At 39.7% G+C, this 25291-nt stretch overlaps 1 protein-coding gene across 3 annotated transcripts in view; it reads right to left on the bottom strand.

Moving 5' to 3' along the window:
- Positions 1 to 25291, bottom strand: part of TANC1 (tetratricopeptide repeat, ankyrin repeat and coiled-coil containing 1) — a 439674-nt gene that overhangs the window by 234109 nt on the left and 180274 nt on the right. For all 3 annotated transcript variants that reach the window (XM_053698331.1, XM_053698330.1, XM_053698332.1), the window contains one exon: positions 14288 to 14476. In XM_053698331.1, the coding sequence (XP_053554306.1) occupies positions 14288 to 14476 (189 nt within the window). The remainder of the gene's footprint in view (positions 1 to 14287; positions 14477 to 25291) is intronic.

Raw genomic sequence — 25291 nt, 5'->3', positions numbered from 1 at the left:
CAAAACTCTTTGTTGCCTAAAAAAACAAAAAAAAAAACATTATTAGTTAATGCACTGTTAAAGGACTATTTAATATAAGCATTCCAAACTATAGATTCCCCTACCCTGCCTGTAGTTTTATTAAATGGACAGTCTACTTGAAAATGCTTGTTTAAAAAGGTAGATAATCCCTTTATTACTGTTCCCCAGTTTTGCATAATCAACACTATTACATTAATATATTTTTTACCTCTGTGATTACCTTGTATCTAAGCCTCTGCAGACTGCCCCCTTATCTCAGTTCTTTTGACAGACTTACATTGTAGCCAATCAGTGCTGACTCATAAATAACTCCACGGGAGTGAGCACAATGTTACCTATATGGCACACATGAACTAGCTATGTCTAGCTGTGCAAAACGGTCTACATGGATTTAGATAAAAGGCGGCCTTCAAGGGCTAAGAAATTAGCATAGAAGCCTACCTAGGTTTTGCTTTCAACAAAGAATACCAAGAGAACAAAGCAAATTTGATGATAAAAGTAAAGCAAAGGAAATGTACCAGGATTCAAAGTCTGCTAATATACCAACACACCCCTAAAACACTCATGTGCCAAATGGAGTGTTAAAAAGATACAGTTAAAAGACATTTATTAGGGGAGTCCCTTATAAATAAGGGTTAATGGTATATTGTGTCAGAAAAAAACAATACACCATTAACCCTAATTTATAAGGGACTCCTCTTATTTGTGTGTTTTAACTTGATGATAAAAGTAAACTGGAAAGTTGTTTAAAAATTGCATGCCCTATCTCAGACATACTCAAACTTGGCCCTCCCAAGGTTTTGGAACTACATTTCCCATGATGCTCAGCCAGCATATCAGCTGACTGAGCATCGTGGGAAATGTAGTTCCAAAACCTCTGGAGGGCCTATCTGAATCATGAAAGTTTAATTTTGACTAGACTGTCCTTTTAAAATAAAATATATTTCAGCACTAAATAAATTAACAGTTATATCATAGAGCACTCTTAATTTATGAGATTTATTTAAAAAAATAATCAAAATATATGGCACCTTTAAATTTCTACAAGTATTTGTGAATTGTACTTTGCTGCCACATGCACATCTCTATCCATTTTTTTTGTACTATTTTTATACCTCTTGTTCTTACTCGTCACTTCTTTGTAGTCACTTTGTTATCTGTTTTAATTATAAAGAACTTTACTAATATTTAGAAACGTAAATCTATACATATGTATGTGTTCTAGGGAATGTTTGCCACTAGATGGCGACACAGCTACTTAGGATATTAGTATAAGCAACACAAAAGGGAAAAACAAAGAAAATGAATGGCAATAAAATTAAAAATGTTTACGTTGAAATTTAAATGAAAACAAGGAATAATGGCTGTCTTCCAAATCACATTTAAAATACAAGTTATTTTATTATTATTAGTAGTTGTTGTAGTCTTTGAAGTTATAATTTTAATTCATATGATACTTTTATTTCAAAAATATACTTAAATTGGCCAAACAAGTCTGATGTTATACATTTCCCTGTCTGAACATTTTTGCTATCACAATGCTCTCATGTAAAAGTAAACACTGAAAATTGTGTTCTCATAATGCTGCAGTAGCTGAAGAACACTTGTCATTTAGACATATTGACATTATATAGGCTAAGAGGGTACAAGTGCCATTGCTCCTGGGATGAGTGGTACACAGGTAACTGAAGCCAGCGATCATGCAGGGACATGGGAAATGCAGGTTTGCTGATCATATGGCACCCAAGAGGCTGTGTGTCACCTATACCAAGTGCCAGGGCTTATGATTTTTGCCAGCACCATGCAGCTGGCAGCCTGGCACAGACACAGGATCAAGCACTTTGGTTTCAGTCACATCTAGTTGGCACTGATAGGTATTTACATGATCTGCAATGGTTATGGTGTTACATTTTTATGGTCAACATTTACATACACACACCAATTCACTGACACTAATTAAAGGGACAGTAAACACCTTGTCATTACAATATATTTCTGTTGTGTTTCTATAGAATAACATATCAGCCAAGTCTTAACACTTTTTGAACAAATAAATATAATTTGTTACTGCAATTATTTTCAATAGCCAAACTCCACCCACTATTTGCCTTATTTGAAGGAGTCAATCTGGGCTTTAGACCACAGACAAAAGGCTAACCACTATAATAAAGTTAGTATCAAATTGATTTGCCGATGTTACCTGGTAAAGCCAATTATGGACAGGTATGTAGCAGGGTTATAGCATTGAAAAGCCAGCAGGATGCATTTCTGTTAGAAATTGCTCAGTTTTCAGAGCTAAATTATATGAAAGGGGGTAAAATAAAATAAATAATTCAAATATATTGCAAAGTTGCTTCATTATGCACCAAACGAAGAGTGAATTGAGAAAGATATAAGAGATGTAAAGGAGAGAGGGACAAACAGGACATATCTTGCAATGTTAAATAATAAAAAGCTAGAATATGTGTCTTTCTATTTCTTAAAAATGGAATGTTGTACTCAATATAGCAACATTAATGTTATACCAAGAATGTCCGTAATTGAATCACCATTAAAAAAAATGTAAGAAGTTAAAAAAAAAAGTGGTTTTATTAGTCTTCCCCTTTAAGGACACCTCTGGTTACCCTGACAGTGTGGTGTGGTGAGCAGCAGTGGGCTGTAGGAAGAGGGCTCTTTGGTTTAGGATAAACAAACAAGATGAGAGGGTCAGTCTGCTTCCAGCTGAGCAAATCAGAAGAGAAGACCAAACACACACAGTAAACAAGTCCCAGGCGTGTAAACAGGGCAGGCTGACGCTTGCTTTAGCAGTGGTCTGGGTGGGATGTCGGCTTACATGGTATAAGCTTGTTCTGAATGTCACTGCTTCCCCCATACAAAAAACATTATGTACACATACAGGTTAGCACCTGACAAGCACTACTGTGCTACATTCACCAGAGAGGCAAAAGCTGTCACTGCAAAGAATGCAAATAAAAGGGACATTTCACTGTAAAATGCTCTATTTTACCATAGCATTTCATTTTTAAACAAATTCTCCCTTTTACGTGTTAAGCGCTTTCATAAGTTTCAAACCTGTAGTCATATTTGCATTTGTGTAACACCCCCATTCTACTTCACAAGAGGATATGGCCAAAGGATAGAGTATACACAAGTATGCAAGCTTTCGATTGGTTCACCAGCTTTATTCTCATCTGGTATTCTATAGGAGCACAACTATATCTGTGTATTTAACCCCCTTACATGAGTTAAAAAAAGAAATGTGCTTAAAAATAAAATGTTCTAACAAAATATGACGACATTTTCCCTCCTTGAGCTCATTTAGGCACAATAAGTAACATATACCAGCACTGTCTCTTATTTTAGTTACCGGCAACCTAAATAGCCTATTAGAGTAACATGTTACAGAGAATATCTATTATGGTATATTGGTTTTGTATGTGATTTTGTGCGTTAATGGAACAGTACATCTCTATGTCCCAGGCATAAATTGTACCTTCATCAATATGTGCAGCCATATGTAGGGTGCACAGTGAGAGAATTTTATTTTTTGTATTTTTTATTTGGCACTAAAATTGATTTGAATAAATGCCACAGGTAAACAGTTTGCATTAACCGAAGCTTTAAGGAGATATTATTTAGATACAAACATACTGGTATATCTAATAAAGTAAACAGTTGAATGATCCCTGTTCTGAGTGCTGAGGTTGAAGAAGAGGTCATGTGCGTATGGCCTGAGTTCTTCCTATATGACTGATCTTGGCACCTTTGCATAGTACAAAAGCAAAGTGTCTCTAAACTCTTATTTCTCTCAAAGCATGTTACTGACCTTACAATGACCAACAAATTAGTGACACTGCTCTTCAGACCAAGAACATAATAGGGCCACCTGGGGTTAAGTCAGCTCTTGCACGCTAGCAATATTTTAAATATCCCAAATTAGGGCAACAGTCAGCCTAAAAGACTAGTTTATTACCTCTGCTGCACAAATTAGTGTTAAGGGTTGGGGCGAGAAAAAAGTCACGACCCCATGGATGCCAGCACAGAGGCAACCTCTTCTGAAGACTAACTACAACAGTGTTTTTCAACCAGTGTACCGTGGCACACTAGTGTGCCGTGAGAGATCCTCAGGTGTGCCACGGCAGACTGACAACAGTGTGACATATTTTTTAAACTTTGCTTGTTTTTTACTCCCAGTGCAGGGGTAGTTTGTAGGAGGCATGGCATAACAGCACAATACATACAGTATGTGTGTGTTTGTGTGTATGTGTATATATATATGCTGTATTAGGCTAGAATGTGTGATTTTTTTTAAATTTTGGGATGGTGGTGTGCCACAGGATTTTTTAATGTAAAAAAGTGTGCCACGGCAAAAAAAAGGTTAAAAATAACTGAACTACAAGCAGTTTATACAAATACATCTGGAAGTGCTGTCCTCTTTGTTTAGATTGTAGTAGGGAAAATATAGACCTAGTGTTAAGAAATATACTTTCCTTTAACATTAATTTCCTACAGAAAAAAATGCTCACATGAACGTCCAGTTTAAAAGGCAACAAACTATTCAGGGTTCCAATTTTCATTGATAATATCCGATTTCCTGTTAATTTTACAGTAATTATCAATACAGGTTACAGTTTGTCGTTAAACAGAAATATCAGCCCCACAGTAACATGTTTACACTACTGGGTACACAAAAGCTGTATTACACATCAGAAAACATTGATCTAATACAAAGAACCATACACATATGACATCAGGCTTAGTAGAGAAGATGACAGCAGACTCCTTTGCTTTAACAACTGAGGTGTCTAACTGTGGTACCAGTGTGCAAGTTAAGCTAAATATATTACATTATATTATATTGGTATTAGGCATTACATCATTCCTATTCTTCAGCATAACACATCCGGTCTCCACTCACCAAAGCAGCATAGCAATTTATCTCTTTTCAAGCCATTTCACTTTGTATTTTTAATATAAAATGTAAACAAAAATTTGATTGTAATTAAAATAAATGCTCCAATTTGTTTTGTTATTCAATTAACAGTCATTGCAATGTTTTGTGTGAAATCCCTGCAAAAGGATTAAACATAATGCTAACCTCATGCACCAGGCATGCTCTTCAGTCTATCCTGGGCAGGACTTTGATTGGCAATTACATACGTAAATTGCTTCTGATTGGCTCATCGGTCGAGTCCTTATCATGAGCAGCAATGCATTGTCTGAGCACAACATTAACTATGGGTTTTAGCCCTTTACAGGAGTTAAAAACTAACTTTTGTTTAATAATAAAATGCTCTAACAATCTGAAGCTTTGTATTAGATTACAATGTCATTTTGCCCAGGGGTAAACTGATTGTCTTGGAAGAGAGCTGGATTGATAACCATAAATACTCAGCAGCTGATTATACCACCTGTGCTGTATGTCAGCCATCCTGAAGATCTGATTAGTGAGTATTAGATTTGTGAAACACTAACATAGTCCTTGCTAGGTGGGAATATTATTAGACTGGAGGATACAAATTTGGTACACATTTGCCTTTGCATTTTGGACATACCATACTAATAAAAACATATTGGGGTCAATTTATCAAATGCCGGGCGGATATGATTCGCTGTAGCGAATCCTGTCTGCCCGGCATCGCTAAATGCTGATAACATACCCTGTCGGCAAACATTGCACAAGCATTTCTAAAAGGTGGCGGAGAAGTTAAGAAGCAGCATTCATACAACCGCTACTTCTTAACTTAAGTTTCCGGCGACCCGGAGAAAGCAACATCCGCTGCTTATTAAATCTCCTACATTATTGGTGCATGTTTCGGATTTCTGATACACCGCAGGATATTTTGCAGTAATTGCTGATTGACTGATACGCCCTTATTTATTGGAACTGGGGGGTATGGGCGATGATTATTTATTTTAACATCTTAGTATTTGCAAATATTATTAATTGACTTTGAAGTTCTTTTATGAACCGCTAAAGTCTTCTTCATGTGTATTTATGTCAGCTAAAACTGGATCTTAACCAGCATCTAGAACCTTGATTCTGTTTATATGATAATTTGCTTATAAATATGGGAAATGGGTTATCTTAGTGTTAAATAGTTATTGTTAGCTTCTTTGGTTTTTACCATCATTACTGGCCGTGGCCATCATCTCTATTGGATCCAATATATTCAGCAATTCTAGTAAAAGTATATTGGTGTAATATAATGTTGTTTCGTATAAGGGAGCTGTATTATTATTATTATTATTATTAACATAGCTGAAGACTTTTATGGATGTGTACAAAAGAGAAGCTAGCATGTTAGCCTGGTAAAAGTTATTAAAATACAGTAGGTTTTTACATAAGCCCTTTAATGAACAAAGGTACGGAAAATCAGCTGATACATTGTTTGGTTAGTTATAGAAGTTATATTTATCTCCTATCCCTTAATGTAATTCTAGAATCTACTGCCGATCTACTACTTAAGATTCTGATGAAGAAAGATTCTGATACACAGCATGAAATGAAAGGCAAAGATATACTGATCAGTTAGGACCTGCCTTGGTCAGAGGATCACAGCCTGTACCAACCTTTTCCCAGTAAATGTGATCAGTGCATGGTATTCAGACACAGACAAGCCATAAACATAATTAAAGGGACATTAAACACTAAATCACTAGATTGAATTGTGTATTTAAATTAAAGTGATTGTAAACTTTCGTATAGAACTGAACAGTATATATAATTATTCTTCAAAACAGGGGTAATTTAATTCATGAAATTTTATCAAGACGCTTTATTTGTAAAATATTTACCAGCTAGTGATGGTTAACATTGCACCGTTCCTCCGCTCGCATCTCATACTTCTTTTAGCTGTACGATGTAAAATCCAGCTTCATCCAATCGTTGCGTGCCCCTCGAGCTGGACACCATGTGGAGCATGCAATGATTCGTCATCGCACAGCTAAAAGAAGTATAAGATGTGGGTGGAGGAACGGCGCAATGTTTTCTATAACTAGATGGTAAATATTTTACAAATAAAGCGTCTTAATAAAATTTCAATTTGAAGAATAATTGTATACAGAAACTTATAATCACTTAAAAAAAATAGCCTAAGAAAAATATAAATGTGTTTTTTAAATTATATTAGTATTTTAAATATTTAAAAAATAAAAGATTAAGTTTTAATGTCAAGAAAGCATTGGACAGATGGTTGTAACTTAGGTTTCCTTCTCTGCTGAGGCCAATTAGGGATTGTTATAAATGAGTCACGGTGCTTCCACTTCTAATAGGAATTGGAAAGACCACAATGTTTACAATTAAATTAAAGGAACAAGGGAGAAAATAAATAATGAAAGTATATTAAAAAGTTGTTTTACAACATGTAATAAACAAGTGTTCAATGTCCCTTTAAACAGCTGCACACCCCCAGACAAGCATACCCAAAGCATGTGTCCTGGGAGAATTTGGAGTCAGTTATTGAGAAAACAGAATTTATGTTTACCTGATAAATTACTTTCTCCAACGGTGTGTCCGGTCCACGGCGTCATCCTTACTTGTGGGATATTCTCTTCCCCAACAGGAAATGGCAAAGAGCCCAGCAAAGCTGGTCACATGATCCCTCCTAGGCTCCGCCTACCCCAGTCATTCGACCGACGTTAAGGAGGAATATTTGCATAGGAGAAACCATATGTTACCGTGGTGACTGTAGTTAAAGAAAATAAATTATCAGACCTGATTAAAAAAACCAGGGCGGGCCGTGGACCGGACACACCGTTGGAGAAAGTAATTTATCAGGTAACCATAAATTCTGTTTTCTCCAACATAGGTGTGTCCGGTCCACGGCGTCATCCTTACTTGTGGGAACCAATACCAAAGCTTTAGGACACGGATGAAGGGAGGGAGCAAATCAGGTCACCTAAATGGAAGGCACCACGGCTTGCAAAACCTTTCTCCCAAAAATAGCCTCAGAAGAAGCAAAAGTATCAAATTTGTAAAATTTAGAAAAAGTGTGCAGTGAAGACCAAGTCGCTGCCTTACATATCTGATCAACAGAAGCCTCGTTCTTGAAGGCCCATGTGGAAGCCACAGCCCTAGTGGAGTGAGCTGTGATTCTTTCAGGAGGCTGCCGTCCGGCAGTCTCATAAGCCAATCGGATAATGCTTTTAATCCAGAAGGAGAGAGAGGTAGAAGTTGCTTTTTGACCTCTCCGTTTACCAGAATAAACAACAAACAAAGACAAAGTTTGTCTGAAATCCTTAGTAGCTGCTAAGTAAAATTTGAGAGCACGAACTACATCCAAGTTGTGCAACAAACGTTCCTTCTTTGAAACTGGATTAGGACACAAAGAAGGCACAACTATCTCCTGGTTAATGTTTTTGTTAGAAACAACTTTTGGAAGAAAACCAGGTTTAGTACGCAAAACCACCTTATCTGCATGGAACACCAGATAAGGAGAAGAACACTGCAGAGCAGATAATTCTGAAACTCTTCTAGCAGAAGAAATTGCAACCAAAAACAAAACTTTCCAAGATAATAACTTAATATCAACGGAATGTAAGGGTTCAAACGGAACCCCCTGAAGAACTGAAAGAACTAGGTTGAGACTCCAAGGAGGAGTCAAAATTTTGTAAACAGGCTTGATTCTAACCAGAGCCTGAACAAAGGCTAGAACATCTGGCACAGCTGCCAGCTTTTTGTGAAGTAACACAGACAAGGCAGAAATCTGTCCCATCAAGGAACTTGCAGATAATCCTTTTTCCAATCCTTCTCGAAGGAAGGATAGACTCTTAGGAATCTTAACCTTGTCCCAAGGGAATCCTGCAGATTCACACCAACAGATATACCAAATTATGTGGTAATTTTTCTGGTTACAGGCTTTCAGGCCTGAACAAGAGAATTAATAACAGAAACTGAGAACCCTCGCTTCGATAAGATCAAGCGTTCAATCTCCAAGCAGTCAGCTGGAGTGGGTCGAACGGACCTAGAACAAGAAGGTCTCGTCTCAAAGGTAGATTCCATGGTGGAGCCGATGACATATTCACCAGATCTGCATACCAAGTCCTGCGTGGCCACGCAGGAGCTATCAAAATCACCGACGCCCTCTCCTGATTGATCCTGGCTACCAGCCTGGGGATGAGAGGAAACGGCGGGAACACATAAGCTAGTTTGAAGGTCCAAGGTGCTACTAGTGCATCCACTAGAGCCGCCTTGGGATCCCTGGATCTGTACCCGTAGTAAGGAACTCTGAAGTTCTTACGAGAGGCCATCAGATCCATGTCTGGAATGCCCCACGGTTGAGTGACTTGGGCAAAGATTTCCGGATGGAGTTCCCACTCCCCCGGATGCAATGTCTGACGACTCAGAAAATCCGCTTCCCAATTTTCCACTCCTGGGATGTGGATAGCAGACAGATGGCAGGAGTGAGACTCCGCCCATAGAATGATTTTGGTCACTTCTTCCATCGCTAGGGAACTCCTTGTTCCCCCCTGATGGTTGATGTATGAACTTGGCCCTCGCTAGCTGAGGCCAAGCTTTGAGAGCATTGAATATCGCTCTCAGTCCAGAATATTTATCGGTAGAAGAGATTCTACCCGAGACCAAAGACCCTGAGCTTTCAGGGATCCCCAGACCGCGCCCCAGCCCATCAGACTGGCGTCGGTCGTGACAATGACCCACTCTGGTCTGCGGAAGGTCATCCCTTGTGACAGGTTGTCCAGGGACAGCCACCAACGGAATGAGTCTCTGGTCCTCTGATTTACTTGTATCTTCGGAGACAAGTCTGAATAGTCCCCATTCCACTGACTGAGCATGAACAGTTGTAATGGTCTTAGATGAATGCGCACAAAAGGAACTATGTCCATTGCCGCTACCATCAAACCTATCACTTCCATGCACTGCGCTATGGAAGGAAGAGGAACGGAATGAAGTATCCGACAAGAGTCTAGAAGTTTTGTTTTTCTGGCTTCTGTCAGAAAAATCCTCCTTTCTAAGGAGTCTATTATAGTTCCCAAGAAGGGAACCCTCGTTGACGGAGATAGAGAACTCTTTTCCACGTTCACTTTCCATCCGTGAGATCTGAGAAAGGCCAGGACAATGTCCGTGTGAGCCTTTACTTGAGGAAGGGACGACGCTCGAATCAGAATGTCGTCCAAGTAAGGTACTACAGCAATGCCCCTTGGTCTTAGCACCGCCAGAAGGGACCCTAGTACCTATGAGAAAATCCTAGGAGCAGTGGCTAATCCGAAAGAAAACGCCACGAACTGGAAATGCTTGTCCAGGAATGCAAACCTTAGGAACCGATGATGTTCCTTGTGGATAGGAATATGTAGATACGCATCCTTGAAATCCACCTTGGTCATGAATTGACCTTCCTGGATGGAAGGAAGAAGTGTTCGAATGGTTTCCATCTTGAACGATGGAACCTTGAGAAACTTGTTCAAGATCTTGAGATCTAAGATTGGTCTGAACGTTCCCTCTTTTTTGGGAACTATGAACAGATTGGAGTAGAACCCCATCCCTTGTTCTCCTAATGGAACAGGATGAATCACTCCCATTTTTAGCAGGTCTTCTACCCAATGTAAGAATGCCTGTCTTCTTATGAGGTCTGAAGACAACTGAGACCTGTGGAACCTCCCCCTTGGAGGAAGCCCCTTGAACTCCAGAGAATAACCTTGGGAGACTATTTCTAGCGCCCAAGGATCCAGAACATCTCTTGCCCCAGCCTGAGCGAAGAGAGAGAGTCTGCCCCCCACCAGATCCGGTCCCGGATCGGGGGCCCGCATTTCATGATGTCTTGGTAGCAGTGGCAGGTTTCCTGGCCTGCTTTCCTTTGTTCCAGCCTTGCATAGGTCTCCAGGCTGGATTGGCTTGAGAAGTATTACCTTCCTGCTTAGAGGACGTAGCCCTTGGGGCTGATCCGTTTCTGCGAAAGGGACGAAACTTAGGTTTATTTTTGGTCTTGAAAAGACCTATCCTGAGGAAGGGCGTGGCCCTTGCCCCCAGTGATATCAGAGATAATCTCTTTCAAGTCAGGGCCAAAGAGTGTTTTCCCCTTGAAAGGAATGTCAAGCAATTTGTTCTTGGAAGACGCATCCGCTGCCCAAGATTTTAACCAAAGCGCTCTGCGCCACAATAGCAAACCCAGAATTTTTTCGCCGCTAACCTAGCCAATTGCAAGGTGGCGTCTAGGGTGAAAGAATTAGCCAATTTAAGAGCACGAATTCTGTCCATAATCTCCTCATAAGAAGAAGAATTACTAATAATCGCCTTTCCTAGCTCATCAAACTAGAAACACGCGGCTGCAGTGACAGGGACAATGCATGCAATTGGTTGTAGAAGGGAACCTTGCTGAACAAACATCTTTAGCAGACCTTCTAATTTTTTATCCATAGGATCTTGGAAAGCACAACTATCTTCTATGGGTATAGTGGCGCGCTTGTGTAGAGTAGAAACCGCCCCCTCGACCTTGGGGACTGTCTGCCATCAGTCCTTTCTGGGGTCGACTATAGGAAAACAATTTTATAAATATGGGGGGAGGTACTAAAGGTATACCGGGCCTGTCCCATTCTTTACTAACAATGTACGCCACCCGCTTGGATATAGGAAAAGCTTCGGGGGGCCCCGGGGCCTCTAAGAACTTTTCCATTTTACATAGTGGTTCTGGAATGACCAGATAATCACAATCATCCAAATTGGATAACACCTCCTTAAGCAGAGCGCGGAGATGTTCCAACTTAAATTTAAAATTAATCACATCAGGTTCAGCTTGTTGAGAAATGTTTCCTGAATCTGAAATTTCTCCCTCAGACAAAACCTCCCTGGCCCCCTCAGACTGGTGTAGGGGCCCTTCAGAAACCATATCATCAGCGTTCTCATGCTCTACAGAATTTTCTAAAACAGAGCAGTCGCGCTTTCGCTGATAAGTGGGCATATTGGCTAAAATGTTTTTGATAGAATTATCCATTACAGCCGTTAAATGTTGCATAGTAAGGAGTATTGGCGCACTAGATGTACTAGGGGCCTCCTGTATGGGCAAGACTGGTGTAGACGAAGTAGGGGATGATGCAGTACCATGCTTACTCCCCTCACTTGAGGAATCATCTTGGGCATCATTTTTACTAAAATTTTTTATGACATAAAATACATATAGTTAAATGAGAAGGAACCTTGGTTTCCCCACAGTCAGAACACAATCTATCTGGTAGTTCAGACATGTTAAACAGGCATAAACTTGATAACAAAGCACAAAAAACGTTTTAAAATAAAACCGTTACTGTCACTTTAAATTTTAAACTAAACACACTTTATTACTGCAATTGCGAAAAAGTATGAAGGAATTGTTCAAAATTCACCAAAATTTCACCACAGTGTCTTAAAGCCTTAAAAGTATTGCACACCAAATTTGGAAGCTTTAACCCTTAAAATAACGGAACCGGAGCCGTTTTTATATTTAACCCCTTTACAGTCCCTGGAATCTGCTTTGCTGAGACCCAACCAAGCCCAAAGGGGAATACGATACCAAATGATGCCTTCAGAAAGACTTTTCTATGTATCAGAGCTCCACACACATGCAGCTGCATGCCATGCTGTCCTCAAAAACAAGTGCGCCATACCGGCGCGAAAATGAGGCTCTGACTATGATTAGGGAAAGCCCCTAAAGAATAAGGTGTCAAAAACAGTGCCTGCCGATATAATCATATCAAAATACCCAGAATAAATGATTCCTCAAGGCTAAATATGTGTTAATAATGAATCGATTTAGCCCAGAAAAAGTCTACAGTCTTAATAAGCCCTTGTGAAGCCCTTATTTACAATCTTAATAAACATGGCTTACCGGATCCCATAGGGAAAATGACAGCTTCCAGCATTACATCGTCTTGTTAGAATGTGTCATACCTCAAGCAGTAAGAGACTGCACACTGTTCCCCCAACTGAAGTTAATTGCTCTCAACAGTCCTGTGTGGAACAGCCATGGATTTTAGTTACGGTGCTAAAATCATTTTCCTCATACAAACAGAAATCTTCATCTCTTTTCTGTTTCTGAGTAAATAGTACATACCAGCACTATTTTAAAATAACAAACTCTTGATTGAATAATAAAAACTACAGTTAAACACTAAAAAACTCTAAGCCATCTCCGTGGAGATGTTGCCTGTACAACGGCAAAGAGAATGACTAGGGTAGGCGGAGCCTAGGAGGGATCATGTGACCAGCTTTGCTGGGCTCTTTGCCATTTCCTGTTGGGGAAGAGAATATCCCACAAGTAAGGATGACGCCGTGGACCGGACACACCTATGTTGGAGAAATTTTGTTTAATTGACAAATCACAGAAAGATATATCAAAGGAATTAAACACAATTTCTAATTATTATAACGTTATTTGTCTATTCCAGGACACCACTCCAGCTACGTAAAATAATATTCTTCTTCAATAACCCAATTTGGGTACAAAAATAGTTCAAATACAAATTCCATTTACATTCCCATAAATTGTATTAATTCAGTTTGCAGTGGAAATTACTTATAGGCTCTAAGAGAACAACCACAGGAATAATTTAATCTGTGGCACAATGTCGTTATAGGGATATGAAACAGTGCTCCTTCAGTAAAAATATGCTAAGTCAAAGTATAAAGAAAAAAAGTAAAGTGTTTAATAAAACAGCAAACAAGCTACTTATATTCTTGCCAAATGAGCACTTAGAATTTCTCATTGTAGCCATTGCCCACAGGGTGATAAAAGTGGAGACAACTTTTGAACTTAAGTTGCATTCTGGCTCATCTAAATATGAGCAAAACAGACTTGCTGTATCTCTAATAGTAAATCAGCTTAAGTTACTCTAGAATATTTATGACATCAAGCTAGATAAGCCTTCTTGTAGAGCCCCCGTGACGTGATGTACAATAAATAAATAAAACATAAAATCCTTTTAAAATGATGAATAATATGTATTGCAATGATTTCTATGAAGCTTAATATCCCTTTAAAGGGCCATGCATAAACTATAATTCATCTTTTTCATTCTCCACAGTACACTCTTTTGTTTTGCATAATAAAACTATACCCTGCAGCTACCAAGGAGACATAATCTTTCTGGCTAAGAAAGTACAGCTTTTGATTGGCTGACTTGACCCTGCCTTCCTATAAAGAGAACACAATGAATCAAGGGAACTGGCTGATGAGCTGTAGTGGTAATAAAATTATCATTTTAGAAGGTAAAATATCATGTACACACAAAATTCTACAAAATATCACTAGAAAGAAAATAAAAGGTAAAAAAATACCTGGTGATTTTTTATGAGATCGTTGTTGCATTGAGTATGTTTGTCGTGGAAGCAAAGGTGACGATGGTAATGACACAGAAACACCCTTGGAGAAGCTCAATCTGTATAGGTCATCCTGCATGCCTGGGGTACCGATTGGAAAATCCCCCATCTGACCTGGAAATGGCGCATGTGCAGCACTTTCTTCACCTATTCAAAACAAAAAACGCAAAGAAAACAAATATTTACTACAGAACTATACGCCACAGACATTCTTAAAGGGGCAAAAAGGTAAATCTATTTAAGCACGGTGTAAATCAACAATTAAAAACTGCATTTAAAAAGAAAAATCTGAATTTTTTAAAGGGACATGAAACCCATGATTCAGATAAAGTAGGTGACTCGAAAAAAACTTTCCAATTTAATTCTACTAAGAAATTTTCTTCGCTCTCTTAGTATCTCTTGTTGAAATGCAGGAAAGTAAACTCAGAAGCGTGCACATGTCAGCAGTACTATATAGCAGCAGTTTAGCAAGAGCACTAGAAGGCAGCACTACTTCCTGTCATGTGGTGTCATGTGCACACTATCTGCCTAGGTATCTCTTCAACAAAGAATACAATAAGATCAAACCAAATTTGATAAGATAAGTAAATTGGAAACTTTTTTAATCTAGAGTGTATTTAGCTGCTAGTGCAGTCACTTCCTAGAACAAGCTTGATTGACAGATGCTTCCTACAACTCACTAGGCCCAAAGATAACCACTGGGTATGTGCGCATAATGTCAGTCTTGGAAATACAAAGCGCTAAAAGAACCGTTTATATTGCAAAGTGTGCTAAATATAAATTGTTTGTTTGGTCTGTACATCTCTAGCATACTATTGTCTTTCACATCCCTTTAATTAGACATTTTCTTGGGGAAATTAACTCCTTAAAAAAAAAAAAAAGAATAATTAAAAAAGTAAACAATAAAATGCTGCTTATTATTTCCTTCTCTCTTCATCATCACCAACTAAAATACCAGATTTATCATTCCCTGCGTTGAATACAATAAACAAATACTGGATTTGCATTCTCAACACATTGTTTACAACTTCACAAAGACAGACACAAGGCTACATTTTAACATACTTCTCCTTTATGCTAATTCTCTTTGGTATTTCAAGCTGACATAACCATTAATAGGTCAAATACATGTATGTCCCTTTACAAAAATGTGGCTTCAAAAGTAAATTTACTTGTTGCAATTAATTCTCTTCTATAGACAGCTTAGCCTTTGGCAATGCTCTGCTGGAGTTTAGGTCATTCAATAAATATGGCTCACAAAAGAAACTCAAGAAAAAAAGGAAATAGTCTTAACACATAAAGCTATGAATATGAATACCACACACAGCAAATTAGTAATCTTGGCAAATAGGAAATCTATAAATTCCTATGTCTGGAAGGGGATCACAGACTTATTATTTTTTTTCAAAGGATTTTTTCCAGAATGCCAGTATTAGGGCAGCACTATACTGTAACTCATGGACTATATTGGTCCTTTTGCTTTGTATTTTCTTATTTAAGAAATTATAGGTCTCCCCCACCAATTAGGTAATCAGTCATTTCTTTTTCTTTTTTCGGAATCTAAAAGTTCACGGTATGACAGGTGAGTTGGATATTCCCATAACTGAATAAACGTTTTTCTTTCATGTTCATGGCAGTATATTCTTGTCTTACAAGACTGATATGAGAGATTTACTTATCAACCAATGAGCAATGTGTCCCTTGGTATCAGTTTTGAACAATTAAAAGGGACACAACCCAATTTTAAGCAACTTTCTAATTGTAATTTTAAGCAACTTTCTAATTTACTCCTATTGTCAATTTTTCTTCATTCTCTTGATATCTTTATTTGAAAAGCAAGAATATAAGTTTAGAAGCCAGCCCATTTTTGGTTCACAATCTGGGTTGTGCTTGCTGATTGGTGGCTAAATGCACCCACCAATAAACAAGTGCTATCCAGGGTCCTGAACCAAAAATTGTCTGGCTCCTTGGCTTAGATGCCTTCTTTTTCAAATAAAGACAGCAAGAGAATGAAGAAAAATTGATAATAGGAGTAAATTAGAAAGTTGCTTAAAATTGCATGCTCTATCTGAATCATGAAATAAAAAATGTGGGTTTAGTATCCCTTTAAAGGGACACTCAAGTCAAAATTAAACTTTCATTATTCAGATAGAGCATGCAATTTTAAACAACTTTCCATTTTACTTCCATTAACAAAATGTACACAGTCGTTTTATATTTAAACTTTTTGAGTCACCAGCTCCTACTGAGCATGTGCAAGAATTCACAGAATAAATCTATAGGCATTTGTGATCGGCTGATGTCTGTCACATGATACAGGGGGAGTGGAAATGGACATAACTTTTAAAATAGTCAGAAAAAAACTACTACATATTTGAAGTTCAGACTAAGGGGGATATTTATTAAGCCGTCAACCGCAAATACGCTTGAATTTTCCAGCGTAATTGTGGTGAGCTTGATTCAACATAGTTATCAAAGCTTACAGACCGGCAAAATTTGAAATCTGTGACGTAACATACGATCCGCCGGTCTCAATCCGACACAGATCGATGCTTACGTCATTACAGATGTTCCGAATACACATTCGGCACTATTTGACACTTTTTCAAAGTTTTCAAATAGGTAACAGGTACGCTCGCGGCTATTCCGGCCCAGCGTACCTGGTTTTCAATCCGCCCCCCTGGAGGCTGCAGATGCCATATCCTGCTAGATATCCCATTGATTTATACGGTAGAAAACCTGTTACGTTTACACCTAACACACTAACATAAGCCCCGAGTCTAAACACCCCTAATCTGCCGCCCGACATCGCTGCAACCTAAATAAAATTATTAACCCCTATTCCGCCGCTCCTGGACCCTGCCACCACCTAAATAAATGTATTAACCCCTATTCCGCCGCTCCCGGACCCCGCCGCCACATAAATAAACGTATTAACCCCTAAACCTCTGGCCTCCCACATCACTACCATTAACTAAACCTATTAACCCCTAAACCACCAGCCCCCCACATCCCTATCTTATAATAAATTAAAACTTACCTTTAGAATTAAAATAAACTATTAATTAACCTACCCTAACTATTATACTACAGTTACATTAAACTAGCAATTAAATTAACTATATTACATATTAAAAAACCCTAACCCTATTCAAATTATTTAAATCTACTATTAAAAATTACTAAATTACAAAAAAAACACTAAGTTACAAAAAACAAACACTAAGTTACAAAAACAAACAAACCACAGTATCAAAAATAAAAAACGAATCACACCTAATCTAATAGCCCTATCAAAATAAAAAAGCCCCCCAAAATAAAAATAATCTACCAATTGCCCTTAAAAGGGCCTTTTGCAGGGCATTGCCCAAAAGAAATCAGCTCTTTTACCTGTAAAAAAAAAATACAAAAACCCCACAACAGTAAAACCCACCACCCATCCAACCAACCCCCCAACCAACCCCCCCCAAATAAAAAGCCTAAGCTCCCCATTGCCCTGAAAAGGGAATTTAGCTCCGCTTGAAGGATCCATCCAGCTGGCAAGAAGTCTTCATCCAGGCGGCAAGAAGTCTTCATCCAGACGGCCTTTCTTCTATCTTCATCCATCCGGCAAAGTCTTCATCCATCCGGCGTGGAGCGGGTCCATCCTGAAGACATCCGGGGCAGAGCTCCTTTTCAATACGGTCACCGCCATAAACTGGAACTTGAATGCAAGTGACGTCATCCAAGATGGTGTCCCTTGCAATTCTATTGGCTGAAAGGTTCCAATCAGCCAATAGGCTTAGAGCTGCTAAAATCCTATTGGCTTTTCCAATCAGCCAAAAGGATTGAGCTCTCATCATATTTTAAGATAGGGATGTTGTAATTTTAATGTAAAGTTAGCGGGTTGTTAGGTTTAGGGGTTAATAGCTTAATTTAGTTTATGGTGATGTGGGGGCTGGCAGTTTAGTGGTTAATAGGTTTAGTTAATGGTAGTGATGTGAGAGGCCAGAGGTTTAGGGGTTAATACATGTATTTAGGTGGCGGCGGGGTCCGGGAGCAGTGGAATAGGGGTTAATACATTTATTTAGGTGACGGCGGGGTCCGGGAGCGGCGGAATAGGGGTTAATACATTTATTTAGGTGGCAGCGGGGTACAGGAGCGGCGGGATAGGTGTTAATAACTTTATTAAAGTTGTGGCGGGGTCCAGGAGCAGCGGGATATGGGTTAAACATTTTAGTATAGTGGCAGCGTTTAGTGACAGGGTATAAATAAAGTTGGGAAAAAGCAGAATAGCAGCAAGATCGATGACTGTTAGTTAACAACAGTCCGATGCTCATCGCCCCGTACTTGGTGCTGCTTTTTGCCAGCTTTTTTTATAAATATGGAGATCATATTCAGGTCCGCGGCCGCGATGTTAGGCAATGTTAGGCGAGCGTATTGGTGCCGGCGAATGCAGCATAGTTGAGGCTTTGATAAATATCCCCCTAAGTGCAATTGCATTGTATATTTTTAAATTAGTAATTGCTGATTTTTAATATGGATGATAAATACTGTAGACAGAGTATAACGTCCCTTCAAGGTTACAAGATTTATATGTGGGATCATTTTTGGGAGAGAGAGAGACACATGTTTACTGGCCATGTTGTTACTAGAAGGACATAAAAGTAACCATTACATTTTCATGATTTGGCAAAATGCGCATTTTTAACACACTGTGCAATATACTTCTATAACCAAATGTACTTATTCTGTTGTTATTCTTTGTTAAAAAGTATACCTAGGTATGCAGCTGGTGATTGGTGCTTGCACACATATGCCTCTTGTCACTGAGTCAACAGATGTGTTAAGCTAGCTCCCAGTAGTGCATTGCTGCTCTGGAGCCAAACTGAAGTTGTGTTTAACCCCATTTCAGGAGTTTTCCCTTTCTCCTGTTATCCTTACTGAAACATATTTCCTTTGTCCGGAAGCATACTAAGTAGGCTCAGGAGTGTGCACGTGTCTTAAGCACTCACTATATGCCAGCTGTGTTTCCAACAATGATATATAAAACTCTTAATAAACATGCACGTGCCCCTACCTCAGCATGCTCTCATGGAAAGCAATTCATTTTCAAGAAATACTAAGAAAAATAGATAATTATGATCATAGAGGTAAAATGGATTGTGTCTTCTTTTATTTTAAACACATTACATGCTTAACCTAACTGATAAAAATATAAGTTTTGACTTTCATGCTTCATGGTTTTTTTTTGCCTATCCACAGGATCACACTTCAGACACACGCCAGGTATGCAAACACTTCCTCCTCTTGCCCCTTCATAAGTTCAGATAGAGCCGGCGATTTTAAACAACTTTCTTAAAGGGACACTGAACCCAAATTTTTTTCTTTCGTAATTCAGATAGAGCATGCAATTTTAAGCAACTTTCTAATTTACTCATATTATCAATTTTTCTTTGTTCTCTTGCTTTATTTGAAAAAGAAGGCATCTAAGCTAAGGAGCCAGTCAATTTTGGTTCAGTACACTGGGCAGCACTTGTTTATTGGAGGCTGAATTTATCCACCAATCAGCAAGAACAACCCAGGTTGTTCACCAAAAATTTGCCAGCATCTTGCTTTTCAAATAAAGATACAAAGAGAATGATTTTTTTTTTGATAAAGAGTAAATTAGAAAGTTGCTTAAAATTGCATGCTCTATCTGAATCATGAAAGAAAACTTTTGGGTTCAGTGTCCCCCTTTAACCCCTTAACGAGCGAGGACGTGTCAGGCATGTCCTACAAAAAAATACCCTTAAGGACCAAGAACGTGCCTGACACGTCCTCTGGGGTTTCAAGCGGTGCAAGCGATCCTGATCGCTTCCAGCCGCTCTAAAGGTATTGCTGTGATGCCTCGATATTGAGGCATCACTGCAATACTTTTTTTTGCACACTGATGCAGAGAGCCATTCTGTGGCCCTCTCTGCATCGGCCAGCGATAGTGCCGATCGTTGGTGGGTGGGAGTCATTGCAGGGAGGCAGGGTCGGCTCCAAGGGGGGGCATTGGGGGGCAATGCCCACCCAAATGGTATGCTGTGCCCCCCCCAGGGCAAAAAAAAAAGTGATTTAAATTTTTTTTTTTACATTTTAAAAGTAACGGGTCCCCCAGGGTCCCAAATCCCAAATGTCGCATAAACCTTTTGCGGCCACTGGACCCTGGAGATCCGCCACTTAGGAGGGCCCAGCTAATCTCTTTACTCTCCTCTATTTACAACCAGATAACAAATAAAGTTGCATTACCCTGCTGGTGCTCTCACAGTTAACCTAGGGCTTGCAACAACCCTCCTCCTGCTAGCCCACTTACTACGGAGCTGAAGTGAGATGATGACATCATCAGACCTCTGCAGGAAGTGCTGGGAGAAGCTAACAGTCAGTGAGAGGGAAGGCAGAAGTAATTTTGTGAAAACACAGCCGTATAACCAATGTGTGTGTGAGAGTAGTATCCCTTCCCTATTGTGCTTTATATCCTGGCAGCCACAGATAAAGAAGCAAATTGGGAATTCCTTGGTTTCCCCACTGCAGGTCACACAAAACAAGTGTGCATTGTGCCTGCTTTATCTGCAGTGATCAGTGTAAAATGTGTGTCAGATTATAGGTGCTCACATACACACACTTCAAATGTAGCTGTGGGACAATGAGTGAAATAGCCTTATGTTTATTATTTACATGTTTCAAAACATCTCCTATTTGTCCCCAAGGTTGTTTTATTTTATATATATACACACACACACATACATGCATACACACAATACACACACTGTGTGTATATATATATATTGTTTGTGTGTATATATATATATATGGCACTCAAACTTATTGTCACATAAAAGCTTATTTGATCATTAGTAGGGTCATTGGTAGAGCTACACATGCAAACAGTGTCCACTGGCTGTGTCATATGTGGGAGACATTCCTGAGATATGACAAATGTAACCCCTGCACTGCCATAAATCTGGTAAATGTAACTGCTGCGGCACTGCCATACATCTTATAAATGTAACCCCTATACTCCTTGAGATATGACACATGTAACCGCTGCACTTCCAGAAATATAAACAAATCTAACTCCTGCACAGCCAGAGATCTGATAAATGTAACCCCTGGACTGCCACAGGTCAGCTCTTATTTTGACTCTCATACATGCTTTTTAAATGCACGCCCCCTCGTGAAAAAAAAATGCCCCCCATTTCATTCGTTCTGGAGCCGACCCTGCAGGGAGGCGGTGGGCGGACCATCGCTGGCAAACTTCTGGCCAGCAGTGTGAAATCACTCGCCGGTGCGTACAGGAGAGCGCACGGGGGCGCGCGTGCCTGCGATCTGCACATATCTGCACATAGGAAGTGGAGGGAGAGGGTGTTGGAAGAGGGTGGTGGGAGAGGCTGTTGGGAAATAATGTTAGGAAAGGGATCTGGGAGGGGGAGGAGGGTAGTGTATTGAGGGGGCCAGCTACACTACAGAAAAATATAAAATATATATAAAAAATGAGCACATTTTATTGAAAAGTGGCTACTAGCAGACATCTGCCAGTCCCCAAAATGGCAGCAAATAGTGAGAGGGGGGAGAGTTAGAGAGCTGTTTGGGGGGGCTCAGAGAAAATATATCATTTAAAAACAAAAGTAAAAAACCCCCCAAAGAAAACCTTTTTATTTTTATACTGGCAGACTTTCTGCCAGTACTAAAGATGGCGGTCACAATAGTAAGGTGGGAAGAGAGCTGTTTGAGGGGGGTCAGGGGGGATCAAGGAGTGGAATGTGTCAGATGGGAGGCTTATCTCTACACTCAAGCTAAAATTAACCCTATAAGCTACCTAATTAACCCCTTCACTGCTGGGCATAATACAAGTGTGGTGCGCAGCAGCATTTAGCGGCCTTCTAATTACCAAAAAGTAATGCCAAAGCCATAAATGTCTGCTATTTCTGAACAAAGGGGATCCCAGAGAAGCATTTACAACCATTTGTGCCATAATTGCACAAGTTGTTTGTAAATAATTTCAGTGAGAAACCTAAAGTTAGTAAAAAAAGTTAACTTTTTTTTTTTATTTAATCGCATTTGGCAGTGAAATGGTGGCATGAAATATACCAAAATGGGCCTAGACGAATACTTTAGGTTGTGTACTAATATATATATATATATATATATATATATATATATATATACATACATGTAAAGGGTTATTCAGGGATTCCATATCAGTGTTAAAATGTAACTTATGCAAATTTTGAGAAAAAACAGAATTTATGTTTACCTGATAAATTACTTTCTCCAACGGTGTGTCCGGTCCACGGCGTCATCCTTACTTGTGGGATATTCTCCTCCCCAACAGGAAATGGCAAAGAGCCCAGCAAAGCTGGTCACATGATCCCTCCTAGGCTCCGCCTACCCCAGTCATTCGACCGACGTAAAGGAGGAATATTTGCATAGGAGAAATCATATGATACCGTGGTGACTGTAGTTAAAGAAAATAAATTATCAGACCTGATTAAAAAAACCAGGGCGGGCCGTGGACCGGACACACCGTTGGAGAAAGTAATTTATCAGGTAAACATAAATTCTGTTTTCTCCAACATAGGTGTGTCCGGTCCACGGAGATAGCGAACTTTTTTCTACGTTCACTTTCCACCCGTGAGATCTGAGAAAGGCCAGGACAATGTCCGTGTGAGCCTTTGCTTGTGGAAGGGACGACGCTTGAATCAGAATGTCGTCCAAGTAAGGTACTACTGCAATGCCCCTTGGTCTTAGCACCGCTAGAAGGGACCCTAGTACCTTTGTGAAAATTCTTGGAGCATCCTTTAAATCCACCGTGGTCATGAATTGACCTTCCTGGATGGAAGGAAGAATTGTTCGAATGGTTTCCATTTTGAACGATGGAACCTTGAGAAACTTGTTTAGGATCTTGAGATCTAAGATTGGTCTGAATGTTCCCTCTTTTTTGGGAACTACGAACAGATTGGAGTAGAACCCCATCCCTTGTTCTCCTAATGGAACAGGATGAATCACTCCCATTTTTAACAGGTCTTCTACACAATGTAGGAATGCCTGTTTTTTTATGAGGTCTGAAGACAATTGAGACCTGTGGAACCTCCCCCTTGGGGGAAGCCCCTTGAATTCCAGAAGATAACCTTGGGAGACTATTTCTAGTGCCCAAGGATCCAGAACATCTCTTGCCCAAGCCTGAGCGAAGAGAGAGAGTCTGCCCCCCACCAGATCCGGTCCCGGATCGGGGGCCAACATCTCATGCTGTCTTGGTAGCAGTGGCAGGTTTCTTGGCCTGCTTTCCTTTGTTCCAGCCTTGCATTGGCCTCCAGGCTGGCTTGGCTTGAGAAGTATTACCCTCTTGCTTAGAGGACGTAGCACTTGGGGCTGGTCCGTTTCTGCGAAAGGGACGAAAATTAGGTTTATTTTTGGCTTTGAAAGACCTATCCTGAGGAAGGGCGTGGCCCTTGCCCCCAGTGATATCAGAGATAATCTCTTTCAAGTCAGGGCCAAACAGCGTTTTCCCCTTGAAAGGAATGTTAAGCAATTTGTTCTTGGAAGACGCATCCGCTGACCAAGATTTTAGCCAAAGCGCTCTGCGCGCCACAATAGCAAAACCAGAATTTTTCGCCGCTAACCTAGCCAATTGCAAAGTGGCGTCTAGGGTGAAAGAATTAGCCAATTTGAGAGCATGAATTCTGTCCATAATCTCCTCATAAGAAGAAGAATTATTATTGAGCGCCTTTTCTAGTTCATCGAACCAGAAACACGCTGCTGTAGTGACAGGAACAATGCATGAAATTGGTTGTAGAAGGTAACCTTGCTGAACAAACATCTTTTTAAGCAAACCCTCTAATTTTTTATCCATAGGATCTTTGAAAGCACAACTATCTTCTATGGGTATAGTGGTGCGTTTGTTTAGAGTAGAAACCGCCCCCTCGACCTTGGGGACTGTCTGCCATAAGTCCTTTCTGGGGTCGACCATAGGAAACAATTTCTTAAATATGGGGGGAGGGACGAAAGGTATACCGGGCCTATCCCATTCTTTATTTACAATGTCCGCCACCCGCTTGGGTATAGGAAAAGCTTCGGGGGGCCCCGGGACCTCTAGGAACTTGTCCATTTTACATAATTTCTCTGGAATGACCAAATTCTCACAATCATCCAGAGTAGATAACACCTCCTTAAGCAGAGCGCGGAGATGTTCCAATTTAAATTTAAATGTAATCACATCAGGTTCAGCTTGTTGAGAAATTTTCCCTGAATCTGAAATTTCTCCCTCAGACAAAACCTCCCTGGCCCCCTCAGACTGGTGTAGGGGCACTTCAGAACCAATATCATCAGCGTCCTCATGCTCTTCAGTATTTTCTAAAACAGAGCAGTCGCGCTTTCGCTGATAAGTGGGCATTTTGGCTAAAATGTTTTTGATAGAATTATCCATTACAGCCGTTAATTGTTGCATAGTAAGGAGTATTGGCGCACTAGATGTACTAGGGGCCTCCTGTGTGGGCAAGACTGGTGTAGACGAAGGAGGGGATGATGCAGTACCATGCTTACTCCCCTCACTTGAGGAATCATCTTGGGCATCATTTTCTCTAAATTTTGTGTCACATAAATCACATCTATTTAAATGAGAAGGAACCTTGGCTTCCCCACATACAGAACACAGTCTATCTGGTAGTTCAGACATGTTAAACAGGCATAAACTTGATAACAAAGTACAAAAAACGTTTTAAAATAAAACCGTTACTGTCACTTTAAATTTTAAACTGAACACACTTTATTACTGCATATGTGAAAAAGTATGAAGGAATTGTTCAAAATTCACCAAAATTTCACCACAGTGTCTTAAAGCCTTAAAAGCATTGCACACCAAATTTGGAAGCTTTAACCCTTAAAATAACGGAACCGGAGCCGTTTTTATATTTAACCCCTTTACAGTCCCTGGTATCTGCTTTGCTGAGACCCAACCAA

This window comes from Bombina bombina, chromosome 1, assembly GCF_027579735.1.
Source record: "Bombina bombina isolate aBomBom1 chromosome 1, aBomBom1.pri, whole genome shotgun sequence".
NCBI lineage: Eukaryota > Metazoa > Chordata > Amphibia > Anura > Bombinatoridae > Bombina > Bombina bombina.
The sequence above is the reverse complement of the archived record's forward strand: the minus strand, read 5'-3'. Positions and strand labels throughout refer to the sequence as shown.